The 27,900-nt window shown below is 40.1% G+C and overlaps 1 protein-coding gene across 2 annotated transcripts; it reads right to left on the reverse strand.

Moving 5' to 3' along the window:
- Window positions 1-715: 715 nt before the first annotated feature.
- Window positions 716-27,900, reverse strand: TRUB1 (TruB pseudouridine synthase family member 1). 2 transcript variants are annotated; one of them, XM_059477094.1, is made up of 8 exons: window positions 27,735-27,900; window positions 26,004-26,096; window positions 22,682-22,737; window positions 9,426-9,507; window positions 5,113-5,185; window positions 3,798-3,937; window positions 2,630-2,686; window positions 716-1,242 (listed from the first exon to the last, which is right to left on the reverse strand). In XM_059477094.1, the coding sequence occupies exons 1-8, from the start codon at window positions 27,874-27,876 to the stop codon at window positions 1,028-1,030; spliced, it is 858 nt and encodes a 285-aa protein (XP_059333077.1). In that variant the 5' UTR covers window positions 27,877-27,900; the 3' UTR covers window positions 716-1,027. The 2 variants fall into 2 exon arrangements, with proteins under 2 accessions (XP_059333077.1, XP_059333076.1); XM_059477093.1 differs by having other exon boundaries at window positions 3,792-3,937.

Raw genomic sequence — 27,900 nt, forward strand, 5'->3', positions numbered from 1 at the left:
ACTCCAAAAAGAAACAAAAATCTCCCACTGTTACCTCACTGGACAAAAGTTTTTCTTCATCCTTGAAATCAGAATTTCTTGTATCCATTACTTCATTCATATTGTACTTTAAATATGCTGCTGCTGTAGTGCTCTACCATTTCAATTTGCTTGTGCTATTTTCAACATTTCCTTTAAGTTCTTTACAAGAATATAAAAAGGAAGAAAATTGTTTACTGAATAAAACAAAGTCTATTCTCCGTCTAAACAAAATCTTCATTAATCTTGCATAGACTTCAGTTTCTTATTGTATAGAAAACAAAAATAAATCCTATAGATTCTGGAAAGGTACCCTGCAATGAGGAACTTCACGATGTTCATTTAATTCTTAGACTGAAAATAAGTTTGGAACCAACACTTAATGTACCACCTTTTTGTAAGATGCAGGCACAAACCCATCATCTTCAGGGATTGTTTGTACTTAAAACTATTCCCTTAAGTTAAAATATTAGCACCCTCATATACTGCATTCTAGGAACATTTGACTGGGGAACAACCTGCATAGGAAAAACTCTGGTAAAATGGATATATCCTGAAATGAATTTCAAGAAAGCAAATTGCCACACCACATTCTTGGGTCCTTGAAGCTATGAGAGACTTGTCACCATGGCATTTCAGGATTTGATTACCAGCTGCAAAGAAAAAGAAACATATTTTGGAACACATTTATCAGACATTATTGTATATAATTTTTTTTATTGATGAATTCTCAAGAGCAGCCATCTTGCATCCTGAAAGTTCTTTAAAAGTCTATAAAAATTTGGCATCAGTTATGGTGTGCAAGAAGGAAAGTAAACAATCAAGAAACACTAAGCACTGAATATTTTCAGTGCACATTCTAACCCCAGGAAACAAAAGAACCATTTCTCTTGTATTGCAGCTTGTCACCTTCCCAGCAGAGACTTGTAGATTTACACAGGAGGCCAGACAATCCCAATCCAATCTTAAAGCATCTCAATCATCCAGTCTTTTTCCTTGATCCAACTTATCACTTATCCTCACAGACCACAGCAGTTTCACCAGGATGTTCTGTCTTCAATTTTTTCCGAGCTGGCTCTCCCAGGAGCAGAGCTCTGCAGTGCTCCAGGGACTGAGCAATTTCATCAATTGTCCACTTGTCCTCGTGCAGGGCGTGCTCCTCCAGCGTGAACGGCCCCTGCTTGGTGCGCGTCAGCTCCTGCACCGAGGCACAGGTGGAGAGCTCTGCAGCAAAGGAGGAAACAGGGACTGGACTAAGCACATGGATGAACTTTAAAAGTGTAACCACTTCCAGCTCACTAAATATACATTTTTGTATGTAGCCTTTTATGTTATTCTGCTTTGTTTGACAAGGAAGGTCATGAAGATTCACCACTCATTTGTATCTTCTTAAATTTGACCCAAGGATGTCCTTTGATTTCAATAACTGTCCAGTGTAGTAAAGAGTTCAGAAATTGACAGAAAGCTGTCAAGAGTTTTCCCAGATTTAGATCAGAATGGAAAGTGAGGAAAAAATGTTGTAAGATGTAAGCAGAACATTCTGCATTCTCAAGTGACCTTGAACTATTTTTTTACACATTTTGAGGCCTTAGCACTTCTTGCCTTCAAGAGGTATTTTTAACATTTTTATCCTGTGCTGCCTACCAGGATAACAGAAACTAAGATAAGGAAAAATAAAAAAATATACAAATGCTCTCCTATGTTAAATTAATACCAGCAGGACATAATTACATATCAAAAAGCTACAAAACATAACAGCAACAAGCACTGACTTGTTGTCAGTGTAAGCACACAGGTACACTAAAATATTCTCTCCCATACTTTCTGATGCAGGAAGCTTTTTATTTCATTTTCAATTTTTGAAAAGAAGCCAGCCATGGACAGACTTTATCTTGGTTTTCATTAAAGGTCTAAACATAAGCCAGTATTCTCAGAAGGCAGTAACAGAAACTTGGACTTGCCGAAGCACAAATAACAACATTGAAATTCATAGGGTTATTCCACATTATTTGCCTTCCTACAAATGTATCATTTAAAAAAAAAAAGAAGTTAGAAATGGATTATATATTCTCCATCATGCAGTTTGATAGATACAGATGACAAGACAAATAACCCTGTGGGAAAGCAAAACTATTCACTGTTCAGGCAGAGGAGAAAGAAAACACTCAAAAAATCATCACCAGTGTGGAAGTCTTTCCAGCAAATAGGGTTTATTATGTGCATGGTAATGTTCTGTGCAATCTGTTTTCAAAATGTGATGAATAATGTTTAAAAAGACAGTATCTTTCTTCTTCTCATCCTTAATCTGAGTTAGCTTTAACACATGAAAGAGAGGGGGGGAAAAAAGTCCCCCCCTTGCCTTGCATTATCTTGCTCAGTGCTATTGCTTGCTCCATTTTTATCAGCTCGCCCCCAAGGTCCCTGGCAATTATTTAGCCATCATTCCCCCATGCCCCTAAGGAAATTACCTGAGTATATAAAAACAAGTGATAGCACTACAGTTCTGCAAAATAACACACAGGTCTAGTTACTTGAGATATACAGAATGACAAATTTTTTCCATAAACACACACTTGTTCCTTACATTGTCCTGCAGTTTTTTCATGCCTACCTTTGCCAATGTCATTGACCAGGCTCCTGACATAAAAGCCACCGCCACATTCAACATCTGGAATGTTAAAAGTGACATGGTAAATTGCCAGTGCCACGTGAAATCTACATAGAAGCCATGCCCCCACATAAATGTAAAAATGCGCTAAGCAAACAACCCAGTGATAAAATATTTATAGGATGCAACATCAATTATTCATCCTGGAACATATGTGAGGGTGAAATTGCTAAGCTAGACAGGAGGGAAAGCAAATAAAATGGCAACTGTACTAACTCACCAGAATTTAAGAACCTGCTATGGTATGTTAAGAAATGTTTCAGTCCTATTCATTTTAAGCATTTCAGGTTGATTCTGTATTTCTAATGATGAAAGCAAATTACTTCTAGTATAGCCTAAACTGACTGTCAGTGCTGCAGACACTGCAGACTGTCAGTGCTGCTGCTCCATTAAAATTTTAAAATTCACCTTTAGCTTTCCCTGCTCTCTCAGCCCTCCCCTTTCCCCTCTGCCAGTGATCAGCTCCTTGTCACCCAACCATAAAGGGCTGAAGTCACACAGCACTGAGTTCTGTCACTCATACCTGCTCACCATAAAACATCTGGTCCATCACAGGACTGGGGATCAACTGGGCAGACAGATCAATTCAAGGCATCATCTTGACCTTACAGTAGCATTAAACATTTACAAGCGTATTTTCTGGTTTATTTATTAATATGCTTCTTAATGTACTAGCCAAGTTTCTTGATGAATGACAGAAGGAAGGATAAGATCCTGCCTCCTCAACAAGAAAGGGGGCTGACAATAACTGAAACTGGTCCTGAGAGAGATGCCAGCAGGTCTGGGAATCTGTATGTAGGAATGGCAAAGTGCAGTAAGCAGACCTGAGAGAGGAATGAGCTGGAGGTTGCAAAATCATGGACAGATGCAAATAATCCCCTGACCAGTCTCTCAGAATTTTGCCTCACTGAGAGATTAGATATAATCAGCTTAACTTAAAACCAAAATACAGGGCTTTTAATACAAAGTGAAAGTCTCTGCACATGGGCTCACACCAAAATAAGTAGCTGAGTGAAATGAAACCCATTTCACTCTGTTAGTCCCATTCTGAGTGTAAATAAACATTAACAAGCTGGGAGCATTGCTCTATGTAATAATCTTTGACCTTTACCCAGCGTGAACAGCGGTGGCTGGAACTGCTGCAGAGAAAGGCTGTACACTCTCACTGGCCGAGCAGGCTTTGCTTCCACTGCCTCCCCTCTCTTCATCAGAGTTGAAAGCCTTTCTCCATCCTTCTTCAAAGCAGAATAGCTGATCAGACAGAGCATGAAAATGTGTGTCATATGGTTGTAACAGAACAGGCTTCCCATTCTCCAGATCCTGGTAATATTGTACTAGGGTAGCACACATTTTACAACTCTCCAAGTACTCACAAAAACCCACAAAAACCCAGTGAGTGCTGCTGAAATCTCTTGGACACAGAATAATCCCATTTACCAGCAGCTACATAAACCAGAAAACAAGAGATGGCCTTGTATTTCTCTCTTGCTCTATGGTTTTAAAAGCATTTTATCACTCACTTTGCAGTTTATGAAATAAAAGGGCTTCAATAAGGGTTACAACACTTGCAGCTGCCTCTAGCATCCTGTGTCTCAGCAGTCAGCAGGGCATCCTCTGTTTTCAGTGTGAGCACTGGGAGCCACTCAGGCAACTCCTGTCATTCTACATTGCCCCTTTACTTGTCCCACACCAGGATCTTTCCTGAACAGCAGCTGCCACATTCCAGGATGTTTAGGGAACCACTACAGAACCACAGAAACTGATTTCACTGATTACATGGAACTTTATCCAAAGCTCCAACTTTGGTCATGACAGAAAGATGACCACAGAAAAATCTAAAAGGATCTTGCTGACCATTTTAGAGGGCAATTTGAAACAGGTCACATGAAGCAGAACACGTGGGGCATTACTGACCTTACAGGGCTCACACTGGAAGCACAGTAAGTGACACATGGCAAATGCAAAGGAAAGCAGGCTGGCTGAAACCACCAGAAAAGCCATCTGTCACAAGCTAAGTCATGCACACTGCCAGCTACTATGGCTCACCTGACCACATGAAATTTGCTAAGCTACAGAAGCTCAGTCATTAATCACTCAATCGTACTATAAGTTTTCAAAAAACTAATTCAAAGTCATTTAAGGCACTTCCACAGAGATGGCAGTGAGATTGGAAGACAGAAGACAAGCCCTGCAAAGCTGTTCAAGACTTTGGCTACTTTACATTTACCCAAAACACCCACAGGTCACCATTTGTGCTGGATCTTCAAATAGGCATGACCTGCACTTGCAAATGTTAAACTCCTGACTGCCCGGCCTCTATCCTTTTGTCAAAATGTGTCTTAATACTTCTGAGAGAGCTGACTTCTGTTGGCAAGCCCTGACAGCTGAACACAAGTGTCAAGAGTGAGTGAATACCATGAACTTACAGTGGGGGAACTTGCATGATGTCCCCTGTGAACTTCTGCAGAACATTTTCAAGATCTCCTTTTGTTACCTGGTCTGTAGAAAGAAAACAGTCAGTATGTTAGTATTGATTATTCACATGGCACTAATGGCACCAATCACATTCTGCAAGCAGACACAAGTAAGAGTTCTCTCTCTTCAGAATTTAGATGGGGTGAAAAACACCAAAGAAAAGAGATAAAAAACAGATTGTAGGCAGGAATGTGAATTATCACAAAAGGAGTGGAACAAACTGTCCAAGGTGATCAGGACAATCTGGATACTTTCAGAAGGGCACAAATCCTCCTTAATACTTTCTTTTGTAATTCCCCTCTTAAGGCTGCAAACTCATCTTTCTTGGAAACTATACAAAAGCTACAATGTTTGGAATATTCTTATTTTTTTAAAAAAGCACCAAAAAGAATAAAATGCTCATCTAACCCCGGGAACTTCTCTCTAAAAGAACCTAACTGCAGGGAAAAAAACCAACAGATTATCAGAGAACAAAACCACCGGTGTAGAAAAAGACTTTATCTGAAACAACACATCAAAATTTCCCTGTCAAACAACTAACCTGCAAATGTACTCTGGGGTATAGTTATATATTAAGTAAGGCAATTTTACTAAGAAAATTCTGTAAAAGAAAGACAGCTGGTTTAGGCAATGTACTTTCTTTTAAGAGTACACATAGACATCTGTCCCACTTTTATTGGAAGACTATAACCTAAGTAGCTGATTGCACTGGTCTTCTGAAGCTCTATTCAACAGAAATAACATCCATCCCTAATTTTTTTAGAGAGTGCAAACATAAGATCTGCAATCACAATGCACTTCAGTGCATTTCTACTGTCTAGGGTTTGACTAGCCCTGTTTCTCATAAGTAATATTTAATTAGTGTCATCACTGCTAAGTCAACAGCATTCTGGAACATAAACTAACCAAATTTATTTTTCAAGCCTTTGTTGTATTTTGAAACAGATATTTATTTGTAAACATTAAAAGCCAGATGTACTTCATGCTGTAAGTAGAAAAGATGAGATTTCTTTTCACAGCAGCTCTGGGAGATGATCCTGTGGTTCCTCACTTCTATAAAGCACACTCTGCAGCCCCAATGGCCCAAACAGCTGTCCCAAGATGTGTTATTAACAGCAAGGTTGCAAAGCACAAGGCACAAAACTCTGAGATGCTGAGAGAGACCAATTTACATCAGAATATGGACTAGGAACAACAAAATCAATTGTACAGTAACTCTGAATCTTCTGAATATTTTTTACATTGTTATTTCAATCTTGTTTCTATTTAACAATGTATCACAACAAAACTACATGGTGGAGAGTCAGCATGACTTGGCCCCATGACAGCGATGTTGTCAGCCTTCTTGTGAACCCCAGGCTGCTTCAGGTTAAAATTCTGTATTTAAGAAGTAAGCATAAGTGCCCCTTGGAGTTCTCCTTCCAATCTTCACCCCATGAACCGTATTTGTGGCCAGGGCATTAAATGAGCCACCTGAGTTCAGCTCTGGCTCTGATCTCATATTCCCTTGACTGAGAGGTTACATGTGGCCTCTGAGGAAGTCACTCATGATACAGGCAAGCTCTGTCTCAGGAGAAAAAATATCCCCACGTGAAGAATGATGCATTAAGCCATTAACAAACAAGAGCTGGTTGTGTGTTATCAAAGTAAATATTTACAGATGCATTTGCTAAGATCTGGTGTGCTTTTGAGCACTGGTGACTATTGACTGATTTTCCTGCTGCAAAGGAAGGAAAATAAAGTTACCAAAACCAAAGGTGCCATTTGTGCCACAACCTCAAAAAGCCTTCAGTGAAGGGTGATTTTGCCCTGTGCTTGTTAACAAACTACTCCAAAGGAGAACACAAGAATTATCTCTGACAGCATACCAGAAGTTTAGCAAATTACCTCAATTCAGTCTGACCCAGCACAAATTATCTGAAAACAGACAACCAGAATCCTGAAAGGACTACACTATCAAAATGAATCAGGTGCCTCTATTAAACATATATTTCAGCATAATCATCAGAGACCTGAGAAAAGCCTCATTAATTTTGTTCTCCATGTCTGGATATAGCCTGTAGGCAGCTGGGAAGAAGTGGCTTTCAGAATGTACATTCCTGTACACAGTTACAAATATTAAAAAAGGGCTACCAACATTAATGTGTCCAAAAAAGCATCAGAGGAATACTAAATGCTACTTGCTTCCAAAGTCAGCATCTGACAGCCTGGCAGCAGTATGGAATCATAACCTCATTTCATGAGGAAATGCAAACTCGTTGTCTGGTAAGAAACAAAAAGCTATGAGAAGTTCAGAAGGGGTTAAAAGCATGGAGTTCTCTTCAGCACATCCTGACATTGTGACTAACTGTACAGTTTGCTTCCTAAGCTGCTGTCTAGGGACACTTGGAGCACTAAAATGTAACACTTCCTTACAGTTAATATAGCTGGCAACTTTCTGCAGGCACTTTCCTCTTATGTTCCAATGAAGTCACTCAAGAAGAGTTTTGTACATCTTGCAAACTGGTTTAGTGCCCTTTCTCTGCACTAAGGCCCAATCCTGGATGATGCTGGCACTGCAGGATTTATTCCCTTGCTCTGCTTCTCCAAGCATTCTCGTAGGTGTCAAAAGAAAACTGAAATTGAACTTAAACATCTGGTTTGCCTTTTCTTGGAGTACCTATCAGGGTTAGAAACTAGGGATGGTGGGCCAAAGAGAGTATCCTGCAGAAAACCAAACTGTTTTGGAGAAGACATTGGAAAAGATGAGGAATACAAAACATGTAGGTACCATGGAGAGTAATAAAGGAGTATCCATGCTCTTCTCTTTCTGAAGAAATCATATCTGACTGATTTGCACCAACATGGAAAGCAATTGAGACCAATGTCATGAGCATTTCCTTCAGCCATCACTTTAGGCAAAAGGAAACTGCACCCCAAAGAGCACTGCCCCAGCAATGCCAACGCTGCTCTTCATCAGACCAAGTGATGAACTGAATCATCCAACTGATCTCTGTTTAAAATGACAAGCAACCCAAAAAAAGGGGATGTTTTCAAGCCAAATCAGCTCCCCAAGCACACAGCCTAACAGAAAGGTGGTGCACAGAAAGCACACACCACAACAGAGGTGGGAACTGCTGTAACAGGAGCTGCCAGGGAGAGAAACACACACAAAAACAACACTCTAAATTCCGTCTGCAGTAAACAGCACAGAATGAAAAAAGCAAAATTAGTGTTTCAAAAAATGGATTTTTATACAGATAAATACCAAGAAAGTGAATCATCACTTCATTCAAGCACCATGAGGTATTGGCAACTCTAACACCATGTGGATGCTCAGGCCTCCAGAAGCTTAGAGACTTAGAGCTTGATCCTGAAGCATAAATAAATGATCCAACATCTCTGAATAACACTGCCTAGTAATTAACACTATTTAGAATGTGGACAAGAAACTATTCTTGCCTGCCTCATGAGAAAAGGAAAACTGCAAAAGAAAGGAGATGGGAAGTGAGAAATGAAATCCAGGCTTTTCATCACACCATTAAAAAAGATTATTTACTTCATGTACCTATTACCAGAATGTCAGACATGTAGAGTTGCTAAGCAACTGGTTACCTATTATTTTTTAATTTTTTTCCACAGGGTTGTGAAAGAACTAATAACAAATACATTTACTGTGTTACTACACTGTTTCTAAGATGCCCAGCAAAGCAACAGTCAGGATGAGTTCTGAAGCTTTATACCCTTGCCCTGTGCTCTGTCAGTCAGAGAATTTAATTTATTAAAGATGTAAGCAAGACCAAGATCTGGAAAACAGCCATATGTAGAATGTAGTTTATGCCATCCTCATTAAATGTTAAGCAGTCTATAGGTGAAGTGGTGTCCTAGAGGGAAGATCCAAGTACTTTATTCCTCCACTGGCCTTAAAGGGTTTTACTAAAAGAGGACTCCTGGGACTGCACTGTGAGAGAGGAAAATGGACACAGCACGTCATTTGTCAGCCTGTCAAAGATTGAAAATGACACAGTCCTGCCCAATTCTATTTCCTCCCTCCTAATCTAATGCCTGGTTTGTTTTTTTCCAGCAGAAATGAACACTTGCGTTGGACATAATTGCATGAAGCTGGTTTGAATTATATGAGCACTGAAGTTGAAGATGAAATAATCTTAGTTTAATTTCACATTTAAACTTAATTCAGAGTCCCAAACATCTCTTCCGCTTTCCTATGACAGAAACCACTTATGCCTTCAAATTGCATTGAGTGTACAGATACATTTATGCTTACCATAAGGTTTTTCTTCAGTTACTTTTCCTGTAGCATCTAATGTATCAGTAGCCTTGCCCAGCATTCCAATGGCAGTGTACTTCTGGGAAGGAATAAAACAGATTACTGAGCCAAGTCTTCAAGGTTGTTTCTTAGCATTTTTTTCTTATTTTTTTAAGATAAAGATTGCAACTAACAATTGCTTCAAATCAGAACAGGAAGAATATTGCCTAAGTGGTAAATCCAGCAACTCTGGGTAAGCAGAAGTCAAGATGAAAAAACACGGAACCAAACAAAAAAGTAAATCCTGTATTACATGTGCCTGTGATTTCAGTTTTAGAAACCCAAGGAAGAAGCAACATGGAATCTAATTTTTACTATAAATGCATCAACACCATAAAGAAAATAATAGGGTAAATAATAGGGTAGTAACATCAAAGTCTCTGTGGGGTGTCGCGTCATGGCTGTAGCAAGGCACAGAGGAGTACCTTTCACAGACAATTTTTGTTCCTTTGCACACTGAAAAAAAAAAAAAAAAGACACAAAGACCTTCAGTTGTGAAAGCAAAACACCCACTGCCAAGACAAAGCATTACAATGGCTCTGCCATGAAATGCAGGGATTTGCAGCAGCCTGAAGCTGCAGTTTTGAACTCCCGGGATCTGGTATGGACCTTGTGACCAGCACAAGGAGTTCAAGGTCATTGAGTAACATTTCTGTTCATTGTGAGTTCTCTGAATATTTGTTTCAGGGTTTTTCAGGGTTCTTCTCTAAAAAATTCTTAAGTGTATATGTCTGTAGTTTGCAAGAAGGAACCAGCCTGACCCCAGGACAGCAGCTCTTGTCCTTACATTTCACCTGATGCCCTCCTTTCCCACGTTTTCACCCTAAGAACTGCCATGCTCTGAGCACACAGCACAACCTGCTGAAGCTGACAGAGGCTTCCCCTGCACCAGCTGCTCCATGACTTGTCACAAGGCTGTCAGCACACCAAGGCTCACTCTGAAACAGGAGTCTGAGTCAAGTTTAGGGATACCATCAGTATTACATCAGTGGTTTGACCCATTGCCTATCCCATTCCGGTCACCTCAACTTCCCTATGCTAAGTCCAGAAGCCTTCAAATAAAGCCTGGGAGAGAAAAATCGAAATGTTCCTCTATTTCCCAGTAAGGCTCTAGTGAAATTACTCCCAGCTGAACTAATACAAATGTGAGGATGTGTCTTTTAGAAGCTGGCTGACCAAACTCTACTGGAACACATCCAAACAGACATAAGCACTAACATTTTACTGTGAGAAGCAATGCATCCTGCTTCATGTACTTGCAAAGTACAAACAAGCTCAAGTAATAGCAGTGTAGGCATATAAATCACACCCACACCACTGGACTAGTAAGACATGCCTTGATTTTGTTCCATGTGACAACCTGCCACTTCAATGTATTTCTTCAAGCAACTGCTGCAAAATGGAAGCAGCAGAAATAGTCAGACAAAAGGCAGCAGAGTGCAGACTTTAACATAAAAATAACTGTATTCTTTCCTTACTTCATGTGCTGGGTTAGGCTGGGAATACAGAGAACTTTCTTCATAGTAGCCGGTATGAGACTATGCTTTGGATTTATGCTGAAAATTTGGATTTATGCTGAAAACAGTGTTGATAACACAGATGTTTCCATTACATTTATTAAACTGCCTTTATCACAACCTATGAGTTTCACCTTCTTTCTGATTGGGTCCCCATCCCACTCCAAGGAGTGAGCAAACAGCTGTGTGGTGCTTTAGCTGTCTGCCATGTTCAACCACAACACCACACTGGGGCTATGTTTTCCCTAAATATTGCAGATGCCTGATAACTCTGCAAAATTTGGTATTTTAAAATAAAATTCATCAAGTTAACACACTTCTGGAATGCATGAAAAAATTATTCAATTTAACACACTTCTGGAATGCATGAAAAAAGAAACAAAAGAAAGAATGGATGAATGCTGCTCCACAACAAATATTTAAATAAACTTTAAGGTATATTATCTTTTACTACTATATTAGCTGTTAGGACCATAAAATTGACTGCTTCCTGAGACATCTAATGATCTGGTTCTGAACATTTAATTGCACTGCCAGAAATACACTATTCAGCACCTAACCTAGAGGTTAATAAAAACACGTGAGCAGATCATCATCATCCTAAGCATGATGAATGATCTTAGCAGTTCAGCAAAATTCTAAATCTGAAAATTTACAAATTCTCACTCTGTCTTCTGATGTTTCCAAATCAAAATACTCATACTACTTCAGTTTAAATTATTTCTTCTCCTTGAATTCTGGTTTTGGTTATCTTGCTTTAGGCTATCTATTACAATAACATGTTGTATTTGATCTGCCAGCAACAGAGATAATGTCTCATCTGTTAATATCTAAACACGAATGGCATGAACAATACAATCCACATCTCAATATTTCCCTTTTAATTTCTGCAAAAAGAGCAAAAGGGTTTACAGTTTGTAAAAAGAATGTCCTTAAATGTTAGTCACAAATCCCCATTCCTTACAGGAGCATTTAAGGAGTCACAAAATACTCAAGCAGAAATGCAATTATCTGCAAAGGAGGCTGTAACAGGGTAGGAAATTAAGAATTACAGTTGGTTTATGATGAGTCTCTGGAGTGCCCTTGGCTACCTACAATTATATATCAGAATTCTTACTTGCCACTGGATAAGGTTTACTTCCTCCCCTTTGATAGGGTGCAAAACCTGGAGGTTGTAGGAGATAATACAAGAGTCCAGAATTATTTGTGTCAAAATTCAGCATTAACACTCTTTACACTCTCACTCACACTGCCCTCAGAAGCACCAATGGATTCTGAGTCATTTAATAAGTGTTCAGTGACCTTTTCTCACCTGTGTTGGCAAACATTTATTTCTTTCAGTTTTATGAAATACATCTAGGGGCATTCTCACTGTACTCTCAAATTACAAATCACTGCAGGAACACAGACAGAAACTGCTCACAACCCACTCAACACAAAACAAAAAAAGCAATGTAGTAGGTGTTGCAGGCAGGGGCAAAGCCTGACAAGAGCAGACTGTGACAGAAAGCACCCCTATATTGCAGCTCCTCAGAGAGCATCCTGCCAGCCCACAGCCCCTACATCCTTGCCCTCTACTCAACTCAAGAGACCAGGACTCAAATCATTTAAAGATTAAAAGCAGCATCTCAACTTCCCCGTGGATTGCAAACATGCAATTGCAGCACATTAAAAGCTGAGATCCAGCGTTCCCAGTCACGACTTCCAAGTGCTGCAGCATTAATTCCAACACAGAAAGCTGGGCTGGTCCCAAAGCAGAGCCTCACAACTGCACAACAGCACCCTGAGGACAAACAGACCTTTCCAAACCATCCTGCAGCAGGGAATGGCTGTGCCTCTCAGCCAATCAGAAAACCACTTTATTGGAAAAAAAAACCATTATGGCAAGTGAAACAAAAGGCAGCAAAGTGACCAGAAGCCCTTGAGTATAAGCAAGGGCTTATATTCCACCATTCACAGCAGTGAGAAGAAAGCCTTAAGAAGATGCTTTACAGTGACAATCCACTGCACTCTGTCAATGAAAGTGCACAAACTCTGTCACACAGACTGGGGGATGTGCTGCATGCAACCCCAGCAAGACCAGACACACACTGAAATGCTTGGGTGGTCGTGCATGTGCACCATACCCAGGACCAGAAAGAAATACACCATAAAAAGCCAGTACTGGATAAAAAAATCGGATTTCAGGAATCTATAAGAAACAAATTACAAACCTCTAATAAATCTCACAGGTCTTGGGAAGAGGAATTTTGTTTTAGTGTCACAACCACAGGGCACAGTCAACATTCTCACAAATAACAAACCATATGTTTACCATAATATTTTTAGTAAGAGAGTAGCTATAATTTGGCTTTTTCTATTTTCATACCCAGTTTCAGAGAAGTGCTTAGACTAGCACAGAAAGAGAAAGAATATCCATAAAAAGAGAGAGAATAAGGGCAAGACTTTATCAGCATGCATATTTAACTGGGAAAGGGGAAGAGGAGGAGGAGGAGGAGGAGGAGGAGGAGGAAGACTCCCCTCCCATTTCAGGGGCTGCACAGGCAGCAGAGCTTTCAGCTGCACAACCCCACCCAGGGGGGCTCCAGGAGGCTGAAGCCCCTGGGCTGACTGCCAGGCATGTCTGCCCCACTTATCAGTGCAAATGCCAGACAGACCATGCAACAGAGCTTCTCAGTTTTAACTGTTGAGACATCAAGGTTTTATTTGGAAAGAAGCCAGAGACTGGAAATCTAAATTGTAATGTGTTTTAAAAGCTTTTTCATACATGGAGAAGCAACACTTTAGAAGAGCTAGACAGAACCACAAGTAATTACAAAACAAGGTCACCAGTAGCTGTCAGGAAGATTTTAAGATGGCTCCCACTACAAGAATTTCCCAGGCAAGCAAGCTCTCTGGAAGAGGCAGTTCATAAGAGTTCATCCAAGGATGACCCATTTTCTAATCACAGCAGCAACTGAACACAGAAGTGTAAAAGAAAAATAAATAAATTAAGGCTACAATCCCCTGTGCAAGAGACTGAAAGCTGGGAAAGAGAAGTCATATTCAAGAGAAACAGAAATTCAATTTATGTAAACTGATGTCTGCGTGTGGTTAACAAGTTTGAACATAAACAAACATAAAACAAGTGCTCTGGAGAACCTGATGGAAATCAGGGGGAGCACACAGCAGGCAAGCACTGATCAGAATTAGTGATCCTGTGCCAAAACCATTTGCTCTGCACTTACAGATTTGTAGACTTAGGCCACTGAGATAGTGAAGAGACCTTAAACTCTCAGTTTTGTAATGACATTCAGTTTGTGTTCAATGATTTCTAAAGCACAAATAAACAATTCTGGATTTAATATTTACAGAAATTATTTTGCTGTTTGTATAACAGTAGCAGCTACCACTGGTTTCCAGTATGCTAATCATCCACCAAAATGGAGAAGTGCATGAGGTAGACAAATAAGCTGGAAAAAACCCCAAGGGTTGCCATAGTTTCAATTATTTTCCAAAACAAAGCACTCTCACTAAGCAGATTCCAATATATTAAGAGCACAGAGCCCTAATCTCTTAAAAGCAGGTTGCACAGAGGGCAAAATAAAGACTGCAGGATGAGGGAGGAGTTTCAGTTTTACAATAGAGCAAATTCAAAATTATCAAACACCAAGCATGACCTTTTGATATACATAAACATTTACAACTTCTCTACCATTCCTTTTTTTCTCCTAAAAGAAAAAGCTGACTTTGTGCTAAGCCTGCACTAAATTGCATTTAGTGCTGGATGCTGTAATTGCACTGTCACTGCTGAAGAACTATCTGATCTTTACTTTGTGGACTAACAGGATTTTCTGATCTCTTATGTCAGCTTATTTTAAAGAGCTCACACATTATGGGATGACTAGACTTTTCATGAGAAGGAAGGACCAGAACTCCCTCTAACAGGAACCCAACTGAAGATACTTTGCCTGTAGCTCAGAGAAACTCAGCTAAAAACCGTATCAAATTTAAATTTAGGAGTCAGAGGGAGTGCAGGAAAGGGGGCAGGTGAGAGAACAGTGCCAACAGTCACAGGAACCTGAGACAGACCAGGCCACACATCATCTACAAACACAATGCAGGCTCACACATCCAAGAGGGGATGCAGGTTAATGTGCAAAGGTGGCTGTTTGAAACCAGAGTTTCTTTCTGCAAACCCTTCTGGCAACTGCTCTCTGTGGAAACCTCCCTCACTCATCAAAATGTCTCAGGTTGGCTCTTAAATGTCATCCTCAGCTTTAGTATCTGTTCCACCATTCTAGTGCCCATATAACAGATAAAACAAAATAAAGAAAGATGACCTCCAAATTCTACCTGGGAAACGGAGTTTTAAGGAAATACAAAATTCTCTGTCCAGAAACAGAAGACAGTCTACCCAGAAGGGTAAGACTTTATAGCTACATACAAAATCACAGATAAAACTGAATGCATGAAAGTCTTTGGCTGAATTCAGAAGCATTGACAAGACAAGATGCACCAAATTCTAAAAGGCATTGCTAAGAGCATCTCCAAATTACTAGAAATGAACACTAGAGAAAATAGTGTAAACTGGCTAATCTAAATAGGTTACCATTACTTTTATTTTTTGGCTATTTTTAAGAAGAATGAGAAAAAAGCCTTGCCATGTTGCAGTCTTGATTTTATTAATGAAACCAAGCTAGAATTGCACATGAAGCACAGCCATATGCACAATTATAGAAAGGTCAAGACAGAAGAAAGCACCACTGACCTTGTGAATGGAAGAACAGGAAAATCACACCAGAATATGCTCTTAAAATATTCAGCATTTGGGGAGGAAAGAGCAGCACAATAGGTGCAGTCTCCTCAAGATTTTCAACAGTTTAAAAAAGAGTGTGAATATTAATAGAGCATGAAGCTGAGCTATTAATAGATTAGGCCTCTGGGGTGAGCATAAAAGAGACTTGAGCACTACACAGCATGTTCAGCCAGCTTCCTGATGGTATTACTGCAGTACAGGATGTATCTGTACTATTCAACACCTTCTTCTTCTACAACTTTGTTTCAGAGATATTGGGCAGGGCAGAAAAGATATTAAAATCAGCCTCTCCTCCTATGATTTGTTACCAAAAAAGCAGGTTAAAAAAATGTATCATATGTTTTGCAGTAATGGGTAATTGAAGATGTTGACAGTGTGTAAGGCCATTCCATCCCCTAACATTTTAGCCCTTCCCAATTCCTGCATCCCCCACTGTGCAGGCTCAGCATTCTCTCTCAGTGCAACTTCTTTTGTACAGACATCACTTCAAGTTTTGCTAGCACCTTCTACACATTCTCTAAACACATCAAAACCAACTTAATTCATGCATTTTCCCAGCCTTCCTTTTTGTAAGCATTTTCCTTTTGACAAAATAAGGAAGACAATCACAATGTCTTCAATGTGATTTCAAAAATTGACACTGATCTAATATATGGTGGCATTTGGGGAACAAGAAATTCATTGTCAATAAGGTAAACTAACACACAAGACAGAAACCAGTGCCAACAATGGGTCTCTGAACCAATCTCCTCTGCTCTAGAGAGCTCATGGAGTTATAGTACAAAGTTCTGGTTCTGCAAAACCCTTCTCAGGTGCCAGTAGTGGTTAAAAAATGCCCACTAAACTATTACAGCAATTGCTAGATGTAGTTGTTAAAGGCTACAGATATTAAATAGGACAGGTTTTATTAATAGACATCTTTGCACTGAGTTGTGCAAACATATGAGGAAGTATTCCTTGAATGTTTGCACAATAATAACAAATACCACAGAACAGAAATGTCAAAACTTCTCTGTCCTATACCTATATTTCAGGAATGTATTATACTTCATCAGAATAGTAACTAAATGGGTGAAATTAAGCAACCAGTATGTGTCAGGAAGAATTCACCTAGCCAGCCTACAAGGGCTGAAACGCATCCATCTGCCCATGGGTCAACATCTCTCATAAAACAGTAACTCCATCTCCAATCTGCCAGTCCTGCTCCTCAAGGAAAACCCATAAAACATCTTTCCAAACAAGCCTGGGAACTAAAATTCATAACTCCACTGGGCTGAAAAAAACCTATGGACTCCAATAGAGATATTGGATTTCAGGCACACTATGATGTTATCTCACATTAACCCCTCCATGTGCCACAACATATCATTTACCAAGCTCTCTCCTTCCCCTAAAGAGGATGATAACCTTATCATCTCCTTCTTCCCTCCTCTACTATTCCCTCTATTCCACTAAGCTCTAAACAAATCTGAAATATGCTTAGTTTTAAAATCTATGGCTTCTATTTTAGACCCGAGAGAGGGCTTGCATATCCAAGCACCTAGTTTTCTGTACCATAACAATTAGTCTAATAAAATTATCTCCCTTGTAAGAAAACAATAATTTCTTAGGGCTTGAGCAAAGGCAAAGTAGTGACATTTTGTGTAGCTACAATCCATTTTCTTTTAATGAGCACGTCACATTCTGCACTTTGTTACCTCTCCCATCTCACTACAAAAAGAAATTCAGTCACACCCTTGGTTTTCCTGGATGGGATAGCATGAACAAAGAGGTGTGAGAAGGTAAACCTGTGACATAAACCATAGAATGAAAAATGACAAGGTGCTGCAGATGAAAAATTTCTGAGGGAAAAGGCTAAAGAGCAAACAGACAAAAAAAGACAAATACTACAATTTGAAAGCAAAAGCAGATGAACACAAGCATGGTGGATCTGAAGAATCATCAAGCTAGCAGTAAGTCCTCCTTGCCTTATGCCTGGGAAGTTGGCTGATCCATTGTGAACAAATCCTTGCTGCCCAACTCAGGAAATAAAACTGTTTTCTAAATGTATTTTATTAAAGCAGGTAATAAAATGCAGCCTATCTTTGTGGAGCAGTCTTGGGATATTACCTATATAACTGCTTGCCTACACAGAACTGTTTGTAAACCATACACACAAGCATTACCTACTTTTTATTTCAGAAGTGATCTAAAAGATACCTATTCCACTAAGCTCTAAAAAAATCTGAAATATGATTAGTTTTAAAATCTATGGCTTCTATTTTAGATCTGAGAGAGGGCTTGCATATTCAAGCACCTAGTTTTCTGTACCATAACAATTAGTCTAATAAAATTATTACTACTACCAAAAAATCTTGTCCTTCCAAGATAATGTTAAAAATACCAGAATCTGAAAAAGAGAACAGAACACATCCCTGTGCACTGTATGAATAAGTGGGTTGGGTTTCACCAGCTCCAAAAGAAAGCACAATGAAGCACAGAGTTCAGCTGGTGATATTCTAGAGACATTTTTAAGACTAAAAGTAAGAGCACACACCACCAAGAGGATCCTTTGAAAGGAAAGTCAGCTCAATTTTCTTGCACTTGCAACTCAAAAATGAACTGGAGCACAAACACTGAAATACACTAAAAAGAAAAAGCAACAAACCAGCACAGTGAGGCTATTTAAAATGAAAATGAGAATTTCAAAAGAAATAGCACTTACACCATCATGGTGTGCATGTCAATGTGCAAATACACAAATGTTGGCAGAAGAATAGAGGTCTCAGAGATGCCGAGTTCTTATAAGCCTCCTGAAAACAGACAGATAGAGGAAATAAATCTATTGCAGCTTCCACTAAGAAGGGTCCAGAGGGAGCCCCACTGAATTACTGGATACCAAAAAGTCCACATGGGGCTTTGGTGTCTAACGAGCTGTAAACAAAGGAAGTCGCAAGCAAAGGCTTCATTAGTTTTGCTGCTTGTAGAACCACTGGATGTGCTTTCTGATGTGTTATTAATTCACTGCACTCACTGCCAAAAGATGCAAGCAAAGGACTTAACTGAAAAAAAATGAATTCATGGAGAAAGCTTAAAGTATGAGAAGTTAATAATAAGTAAAAACTTGATTTTAGGACAGTAAGGTAATCATAGGAGGTAAAGAAATAACCTTGTTTATGGACACTCTGTTCTGCAGGATCTGATGCCACCCCTCCAGAGGAACAATTTTGCAATACACAGGCTCAAATCCCAGAATCACACTGCAAAAAGCAATTAACATGTCTCAGAAGTTCTGCTAGGTGATTTGAACCAATTCCTGCTCAGACAAGCCCTCTCTCACACCATACAAGTGTGACTGGCAAGATTTAAACCTAATCACTGATCTAGCACTCATTTTCTACCCAGGATTCATAAGAACACAAATTTTAACTATTATATGAAATGAAAGTTGTCACATATCAAGTCACAGATGTATCTTCATTCTGCCCATAATCTCTTCTTCCTTTTCTAGGCTTTGAGAACACTTGGAGCTTGGGTTTTACTCTACCCAGAGGTTGGGGGGGGGGTTTTGGACAGCTTCATTCTGGAGAAGCCACAACTTTTGAGATTAAATTTTCTATTTTAATCAGTCATTGCCCCAGCTTGTGCCACCACCACAAAGTACTCAGGGAATTTCTTTCACACAGAACACTTGGGGAGGTATTTTGTATGTGGAGCATGACAAGAAGTTGCATCCTCAGATAAAACCAATATACCCCAAGCTTTCCACTCATAGAGAGGCAGGGGTTGCAAGGACAGTCTGGGGGATGGTGAAGATCTTCATTCACACCAGTATGACTAAAACTCTCTTAGCCTGAACCCAGGTGCTATGTCACTGAAAAATAATCAAATTAAGCACAGAACTGAAGTCTGAAAGTTTCAGTTATCCATAAAGGCTCTGTTTGTTGGGAGACATCTCCTCCCCATGGAAAGTATTAGATTAATGAAGAATTTCATTGCTTAGTGCTTCTCATTTTTTGTTCTCTGATTAGCCCATGATTATTTCCCTCATTGTTTCTGTGTGCCTCACAGCACATTCTCATAGATGAGATGTTTTAAATGGGACTGCCATTTTGGAAAGTGTGCTTCCATTTTCTAAACCATTTCCTCCCAGAAAAACCACACTTCTGCATTGTGTTTGAGACAGACAAGTCATACCTAAGACTGAATTGTTCAGAAACAATTTACCATAATAAATATTGGTCTACCCCCATCATGTTAATTTTACTGGTGAAGCATGAGATTTTTTTTTCATTCTACTCTATTTTGTCAACATGGTTAAAAAACCAAATCTTTAAAAATCATTAAGTGCAAAAACTCCAAACAAGACCAAGTGCAAGTCCCAGAACAAGAAGAAAAAGTGATTTTCCTATGGAACATCTATTAGATGTTCAGTATTTAAATTCCAGATCCAAGAGCATTCAGCTTCTCCCTCTCACTTGGAACATTTGAAACAACAAAAAGCAAACAAACAAAAGCTAAGCCAGCTTGTACACATTTTTATTTCTGGGCAAATATTAAGAACTCAATGAGAAATCTGGAACACTAAGCAGGTATTGCCCTTGGCTGTACATTTCTGTTTGTCTTGAGTTAATTCCTAAGGAGGTCAAACCATGAAGAACTCAGTTTACACATCAAGAGTAAAACTCTTGCAGAACATGTGTGAGTTGCATACCAAGGGATAATGCTCAGAGCTGCCACACTAAGTCAGGAAAGTTTCACACAATGTTTGGGGAAAAGTCAGAGCCAGTCCAATTCCTGGCAGAGCCACCATATGGAGTTTACTGCAGTATCATACATTTTGGCCACTCCACACAGCTCTGCTGCCAGCAATGATAGACTGAAGTGTTTCTTTACAAGCTGCATTCCTAGAAGCAAACAGTAAATCCTGGCCAGAGAGGGTCAGACAGCTCCTCTGAATCTTTATAATAACAACAGGAACAAAAGAAAAACATCACATTTCAACAAACACTTCAGCATCCAAAATAGTGGAAAAAAATTAAAGAAGAGTATAAATTCCAAGCACATGGCAAGGAAAGCAAAAAGATACCCAAACTTATTTAGTCATGAATACTTCTCTTGATTCATTATGACTTGTCAGTGTGGTCAAAAAACCCAACAGGCAGACATCTGTGAGAGATCCTTCAACCTCCTTCAGCCTCACACATTACTGCACGCCTAATTTATTGAAGTACAAATAGAAAATAGGAAGGCAGAGACAGGAAGTAATAAATGCTGCAGAATCCATGCTTGGCATGGATGTCAGGTACCTCACACAGGAACAGCTGCTGAGCTCTGAGCAGATCCATCTTTGCTCACTGCAAGTGCCCAGAGCCATGCAAGGCCAGGGATGGATGTGCCTGGGAGGGCTCACCAGGCTGCCCCACTGCACATTGTCCCCTCCCTTGTCCTCAGGAGCAGCTCTAAGCCCCTGTGAGCCACCTGGGAACCAGGTTTGGCTGGATAGCCCTGTTGTGGGCCACAGGACTTCACAGTGGTCAAGGAACCTGAGCATACCCTCTTCTGCCAAAAAGGCTGCAAGTACTTCCTCCACCACAGCTGTTCCCACTGTGAACCTCAGCTTAAGAGATAATTCAATTGCTTTACATGTTTTTAAATCAACAATTTACACATTTAATTGTGATGACTAAATTTAGCTGAAGTAAATCTATGATTTATTTTAAAATTCTTTCAAAGGAGGTGTCAGGTGGTAACTGTTTACATTTCCACTCTAGTCCAGCTGTTTACTGCACATAGCAAAACACAGAAATGCACTCATGTAAACCAAATGCAAACCCATTACAGCCAGTGCAGAGACTGGCACTGCCTACCTTGAGTTTGGGATCAGACTCTACAGCTATGTCCTTTTATCCTGGTTGTTTTCTTTTCTGCCAAATTATTTGCCTCTGAGTTGAACTGAAGACTGTCAAACAAATTCTACCTTTAAGCTATCAGCTCAGCAGCTGAAACAGATCTTAAGTGACCAGACTAGAAGAGAATGGGAAAAATGGCAGAACATAATGTATTATTGACTTTTCCTGCATTTAAGATGAAATTTGGAAGGTTTAATTGATTTCTACATCTGTCATTCTTATCTAAACTTCTCATGTAAAAATAATGGCTAAACCCATGGGATTTGACTTGTGAGGAAGGAATCACCACTGGGACATCACTCTTGGGAGTACTTGCACTTTTTTGTGTATGTAACACCTACAGTCTGAGGGGTCACCACAGTAAAATTAACACAGTAAAATTAATCAAATCCAGCAATGAACAAAATTTCTATCTGTCAAGGCTCTGGTCTGGACTCTCTCCTGCAGCCACAGGGCTTTTGCTACCTTTGGCTTCTCACATGTGTCTGTTTTTGGGTTTGTAGAGCATCCCTCTACAGCAGCAGCAATGCAATCCAAAACATTCTAAATTCCAAAAAGTGCCTCTTAAGGCCTCATGGTATTCAAGAAGACAGAAAAGAAACAAAGACCATCTGTTACTTCAAGCTAAATAACAATGAAGTTATCTACACATAAGGAAATTACCAAAAATTGAACTGTCATTCACAACTACATCCCCACAACATCAGTTTCAGTGCCATCTTCATTAGTTTTTCTTTTAGTACACTAAATAGTATAGAAATCTTCCTATAAAATGGTAATTTGGTATTTATTAACACTTCTTATAAAACTGAGACAAACAAAAATTTTTAAATAACCAGTGTGGACATTAAAGTCTGACTAACACATTTCTGACTAACTGCAAAAGGAGCTGAGCTAAATATGCAGCATGGCTGACATATCTGCATGTTGGTTCAGCTCTTCACTGACAGAAAAAAGAAACCAGCAAACAAAACCCCCTGCTAATAGAAGTCATTTAGCATTCCTTACCTTGGAACCTGCCAACATAGTCCCCAGCATTTTTGTTCCTTTTCCAATACCAACCACTGCAAAGACAGAAGAAGAAATACAACTTCAAAACAGCCCTGCAGTTCCTTTTTTCAACACCATTCAATACTAAATATTATGCTAGTCAGAAACTCAGCCTTTCATGCTCTGTTAGCATATGAAGAGAGTCAACACTTTTTTGAGAATGCATCTCTGATGTTCAAACAACATGGAACTAGTGAAAGGAAAAAAAGTCTAAAGCAAAAGATAAATAAACTTCATCTATTGTTAAAATACTTTAATTCAACTGCTACATTTATTTATCTTTTAATCACCAAAGAAATGGAGAGTGCAATTAACACTGCCTCTGGTTTGATGAAGGTTATGGCTCACCAGTAATGAATGAACCCTTCTTTGTAAGCAAATAGTCCTTTTAAAGGTTGACAGTGACCAAGAGTAATACAGCCAAGACAGCATCACAGAATGGTTTATCAGACTTGCAGGAAGAAAGTAAAATAATCAAAAGGTCCAACTGCTTCTTACTGTGCATGTACAGATTACAGTTATTTCAATCTTAACACCAGTATTCTAAAAAACAGCAATCAGTCAGCTTTTCATAAAAGAAAGACAGAAAAAGAGCTCTATTTTATATTTTACCTCAAAGCTTTTTACAAGATGCTTGCCTTTAAAATGCTTTCCTATTGATTTTCCCACATACAGCAATCCGAAGAAAATTTTAGAAGGAAATTAGTTTTGTGTACAACTCATAGAATGTGTAACAGCTTATGTACTTTATTTTAATAAAACCAGAGGAGTGAAGGGAGCTTTCAGGAAACCAGCTTCATGTTAATCAAGAGCCAGGATGGAAAACATCAAACTGAAAATGAACTTTAAAAAAAAAATTTTTTACTTGTGTTCTAATGCTTCTCAGTTTCTATGCTCTGAGACCCATTAGATTCCTCCTTGTTCTCAATTACTGCTCCTCTTATTCCTGAGGGTTTTCAGTCACACTTGTGCTTGTGCTCTCATGCATCTTCAGTTCAACCTGTTCCTGTTATTTGCCACATAGGGAAGAGCTGCAAGAAGGCTGAGAAAAGGAGATAAGCACACAGATAAGACTCCTAACCATGCACTTTTCTTGTAACATGATGACATAACTGAACACAACTTCAACAGCTGAGCTGAAATTTGCTGAAGAGTGTCAAGAGAATCAATGGAATAATTTTAAAGAGACACTGAATGCTTTTGTGAACAAGGTACTAACAATTTTCTCCATTAATCATCAGCTTATGGAGAATGTGTTATTGAACAGTGACATAAACCCCATGTGAGAGACTACACTGAATGTAGAAAGATTTAACTGAATTTTTATTTTTTTATACTTTTTCATGTTTTCTTCTACTGTGGAAGCATAATTCATTACTGCCATATAAAAACAAACCAAATAAAATTCCCATTACACAACAAGAAACAGCAAGCTGGAAGCACAGCCCTAGAATAACACCAAAAGAAAATATTCACCAAGACTTGACCTTGCCTTTCTCTCACATGTCACAGAGCACTGACCTCTGCCTCCAAGGCCCTTCCTCATTTACATTTGCTGTCAGTAAGAGAAGAAATTTAAAGTATGTTTTCTGATAAAGAGCACTCCCAGTGATTGGCAGTACACCTGGCACACTAAGCAGGACTCTATCAATTAATTCCCAGGACAAAGCTACAGACAGGCAGTGCATAAAACCTGGGAGAGAGCAGTACAGATCACAAAGGGGTTTCAGAAAATTTAATACTTCTGTCACGCTCCTGTCCATGAGGAAGGAAAGCTTCCAGCTCCACCACTCCATCCTGGAAAGCAGCACACATATTCTGAACAACTTGTTTTTCTTGTATCCTTCCCTGTCTCCTCATTACCTTACCTGAACAAACAAGAAATCTGGGCACATTCCCCTTCCCACTCCTCTCCAGTTTTGTCCCTTCCAATGTAGCTACCATTGATTTTTTCCTGTATGTTTTGTAGGGCAGTGAATGAAAGATCCCATGCCTTTTTTCAATCTACCCACAGCTAATGAAGGTGATGTGCTTCTCTATCTACACCAAGCACATCAAGCCCAAATACTTTTTGTCATGCCACAGAAGCAGGCTTTGGAGACTGCTGGGTATCAGAGCAGTTGGAGAAGCAATTAAAAAAGCACAAATGATTTTGCTTTTCCTATGGATCAGTGCTGTTGACTTTGCACAGTGAGAAGCAGCATGCTCAAAGGGAACACCTGTGTAAAAGGAAAATGTCTGCTTCAGGAATGCACACTGAATTCTCTAGTGAGGCCACAGAGTACAGGAAATTCAAACCCAAGCAGGCAGTGCTCCATTCTGACCCAAGAATGTCACATTCTGCCAGGTTCACAAGTGACAATTACCAGCTACAGACCTCTAGCAACACTTGTAGCAACCAACCTCCCCTTGAAGCTGAATCTTTCCTGAGAGAAGTCATTCATGAAAACTCTGAGCATTCACTTTCAGGGTGTACTCAGAGTTGTACCTGTTTATTTTCAACAGCAAAAATGTATTGCTGTTATTTCTCCAAGCCAAGGAGAGCTACAAGGTTATGATCTGAGCAAGCTGCAGTCTGCATGTTACTTATCAATAAAACTGCTGGTGACAAAGTGTGATGTGGGAACAATCACATCCACAGCTGAGGTTTTAACACCAGCAATTGACACATCCTGTTCTTTATAAAACAAAAAAACTTCAATACATGGATTGCTATCAAAATTAAAATTTAAAAAAAACTTTAAAGATTCTTCTTTATGAAGCAAGACAGGACAGGTACCCAAGTTCTTCTGTGCTGAGCTTCAAAAAAGCAGCAGCTGAATTGTTCTTATACATCTTTTTTTTTGGTAAGTATTAGCAGCCCTAAAATCTCCCTCAAAATCCCACAACAGCATTACTTTGAGACAAAATAATTCAACAGATTATGATGACTATAAATCCCCAGCTTAAGTTAAAAAAGCATCAATTTCTCAGGTGCTTTACAATTCATTACACAAGAGTTTGTATTTTACCACATGTAATAACCCAGAAATTATGTGAGGATTTGGAAGAGGGGAGAGAAGGTAGGAAGGAAGAATACAGCCTTCTGGTAAGAAACATGTTCCATGCATGTAGAAGTATATGCACAGGAAATTTAACCCAGACCATTCTTCCACTGTAATCACTCCTTCCCCAGAACCTGCCATGTGTATCCCAAATTGTTCCTCCACCTGACTTCATGCAGGCACGAAAATGTCTCCTGAAATCACATTTTGATGACTATAATTATATTTTTCATTACCCAGAACTCCTGTGGCTGCACTGTCCAAAGTTCCTCCATGTCCAATTTTCAACACCTGATTTCTTTTGTTCCCTTTTGTTTGCACACCAGCTTCTGCAAATAGAAATTAAAAGGAAGCATTATAAAATAACCTTAGAATGTAGGAAAAACGGCACACATTTCCAGACTGCTAAAGAAAATAAAAATCAAATATTTAAACTATTAATTAGCAGTGTAGAAATTACTGTACTGCTGAAGACCTATGATTAATTTAGATTTACTCCTGTAAAGGTATTTGTAAGGTATTTTCACTACATGCTAATGAAGTCTCACATACCATTACAAACAGATTTTTGGAAAGTACTGGTAGCAAACCTGTGAAGTTCCATTAACAAAGCATGGAAGAACCAACAGCAGAGTTCCCGAAACATCTATTACACATAATCTGAGCCAATTCTTCATGTATTTACTGCCTTATACTGGGACATGTTCATTTGCATATTCACAGCCCTATGGCAACTCTGCAGTGGACTGAACTCATTCACTGCTGCTTTCAAGCTGTCAGCGTCCCAACCCAGCAAACTTGCTATGACACCAAGACACCAAGAATTTTGCAGAGCCCAATACCCCTTATTTATCAGTATTAAATATGACAACTGGTCTAAGCTCCTTTATCCATATCTATTATCTCTCCATTCAGGGAACCTGATTCTCCCATACAAAGTGCATGCCTACACTACAGTTCACTACAGAGTAAATCAGGCTAAGCACTCACTAGTCTGAAAGTACATTCTCTCTTCATCAGCAAGTGCCCAAAAGCCCAGACTAGATGATCAATTCCCCATACCCATTATAAAATAAATCTAGGCCATGGTCGCTCACACCTTTACAACGATCTCACTTTTCTTTCCCTAATATCTGACATACAGACTTCCCAGCACTCAGAAAAAGTAGTTTCTGCAGACTGCGTCCAGGACTCTCAAACTTTTCGAAACACCATGTTTTCCCTCCTTTGGTGATATTTTGTTTAACGGCAATAAGCAGTGGGACCGCAGCAGAACATCCTGCCGGTGCTGTGCTGCAGAGATGCTGCTGGCACCGTTGTGGCAGATGGCACACGCTGTCCCCGGGACCCTGCCCCAGCTCTGCAAGCAGCCCGGGACCCCCTGCACTGTGCCCCGCAGGACTGGGGCTCCCTGCTGGGGCAAACTCATGTCCACCCAGCCTCAGGGCTCCGTCCGGCTGTACCCTGGTCGTCAGCAGGGACCTGGCACAAGTGCATGTGGTGAATGTGGGGTCACAGCTCACCGTGCAGTGTGAACATCACTGTCTGCCTGGGACAGTCTTTCCTTAAAGGCCTCTAAGGACACAACTCCACCACGTCCCTGCGCCACCCATCCCAATACCTAATCGCGCTTTCTGTGAATAAATTCCTCCCAATGTCCAACCTGAACCTCCCCTGGCGCAGCGAGCCAGGAACGGCTCCATTCTCCAAGGTGGGCCATGCCATGGCTATGAACTACTACCAAAACAAACAAAAAACGCACAAAGAGAAACTAAACCCCGCTTATGCTCCGGTTTCCTGAGCGCTGAGCAGAGGGTGGAGTGGTTTGCCGAGTGAAGTGCTTTGCCGGGAGTTGTAGCTCCCGCTCCCCAAGGACCGCACACACCCGGCCCCATCCCGCAGCCGGGCCGGGCAGGGCGCGCCTGGACCGAACTCTCCGGAGGTGCGGCCCGGCCGCCGCCGCTCACCTGCCAGCAGCCTCTCCTTGAGCAGGTTGAGCACGGCGGCCGAGGTGGGTCCCTTGGGCTTGCGGACGGCGAAGAGCCCGCTGAGCGAGAAGAGCTTGTCGGCCGCGCGGCCCAGCGCGCCGCCGCCCGCCTCCCCCGCCATGCTGCCGGCAGCGCGCCCGGCCGG

Source organism: Ammospiza nelsoni, chromosome 8 (assembly GCF_027579445.1).
Source record: "Ammospiza nelsoni isolate bAmmNel1 chromosome 8, bAmmNel1.pri, whole genome shotgun sequence".
Lineage (NCBI taxonomy): Eukaryota > Metazoa > Chordata > Aves > Passeriformes > Passerellidae > Ammospiza > Ammospiza nelsoni.

Excerpts from the sequence above, each read along its gene's own strand:
- TRUB1 (XM_059477093.1), bottom strand. The coding sequence starts at position 27,876 with ATGGCGGGGGAGGCGGGCGGCGGCGCGCTGGGCCGCGCGGCCGACAAG. Across the intron at positions 5,186-9,425 it reads AACTGAAGAAAAACCTTATG|ACCAGGTAACAAAAGGAGAT; the intron begins GTAAGCATAAAT and ends TTCTTTCTACAG. Across the intron at positions 3,938-5,112 it reads ATCATGCAAGTTCCCCCACT|CTATTCTGCTTTGAAGAAGG; the intron begins GTAAGTTCATGG and ends CTGTCTGATCAG.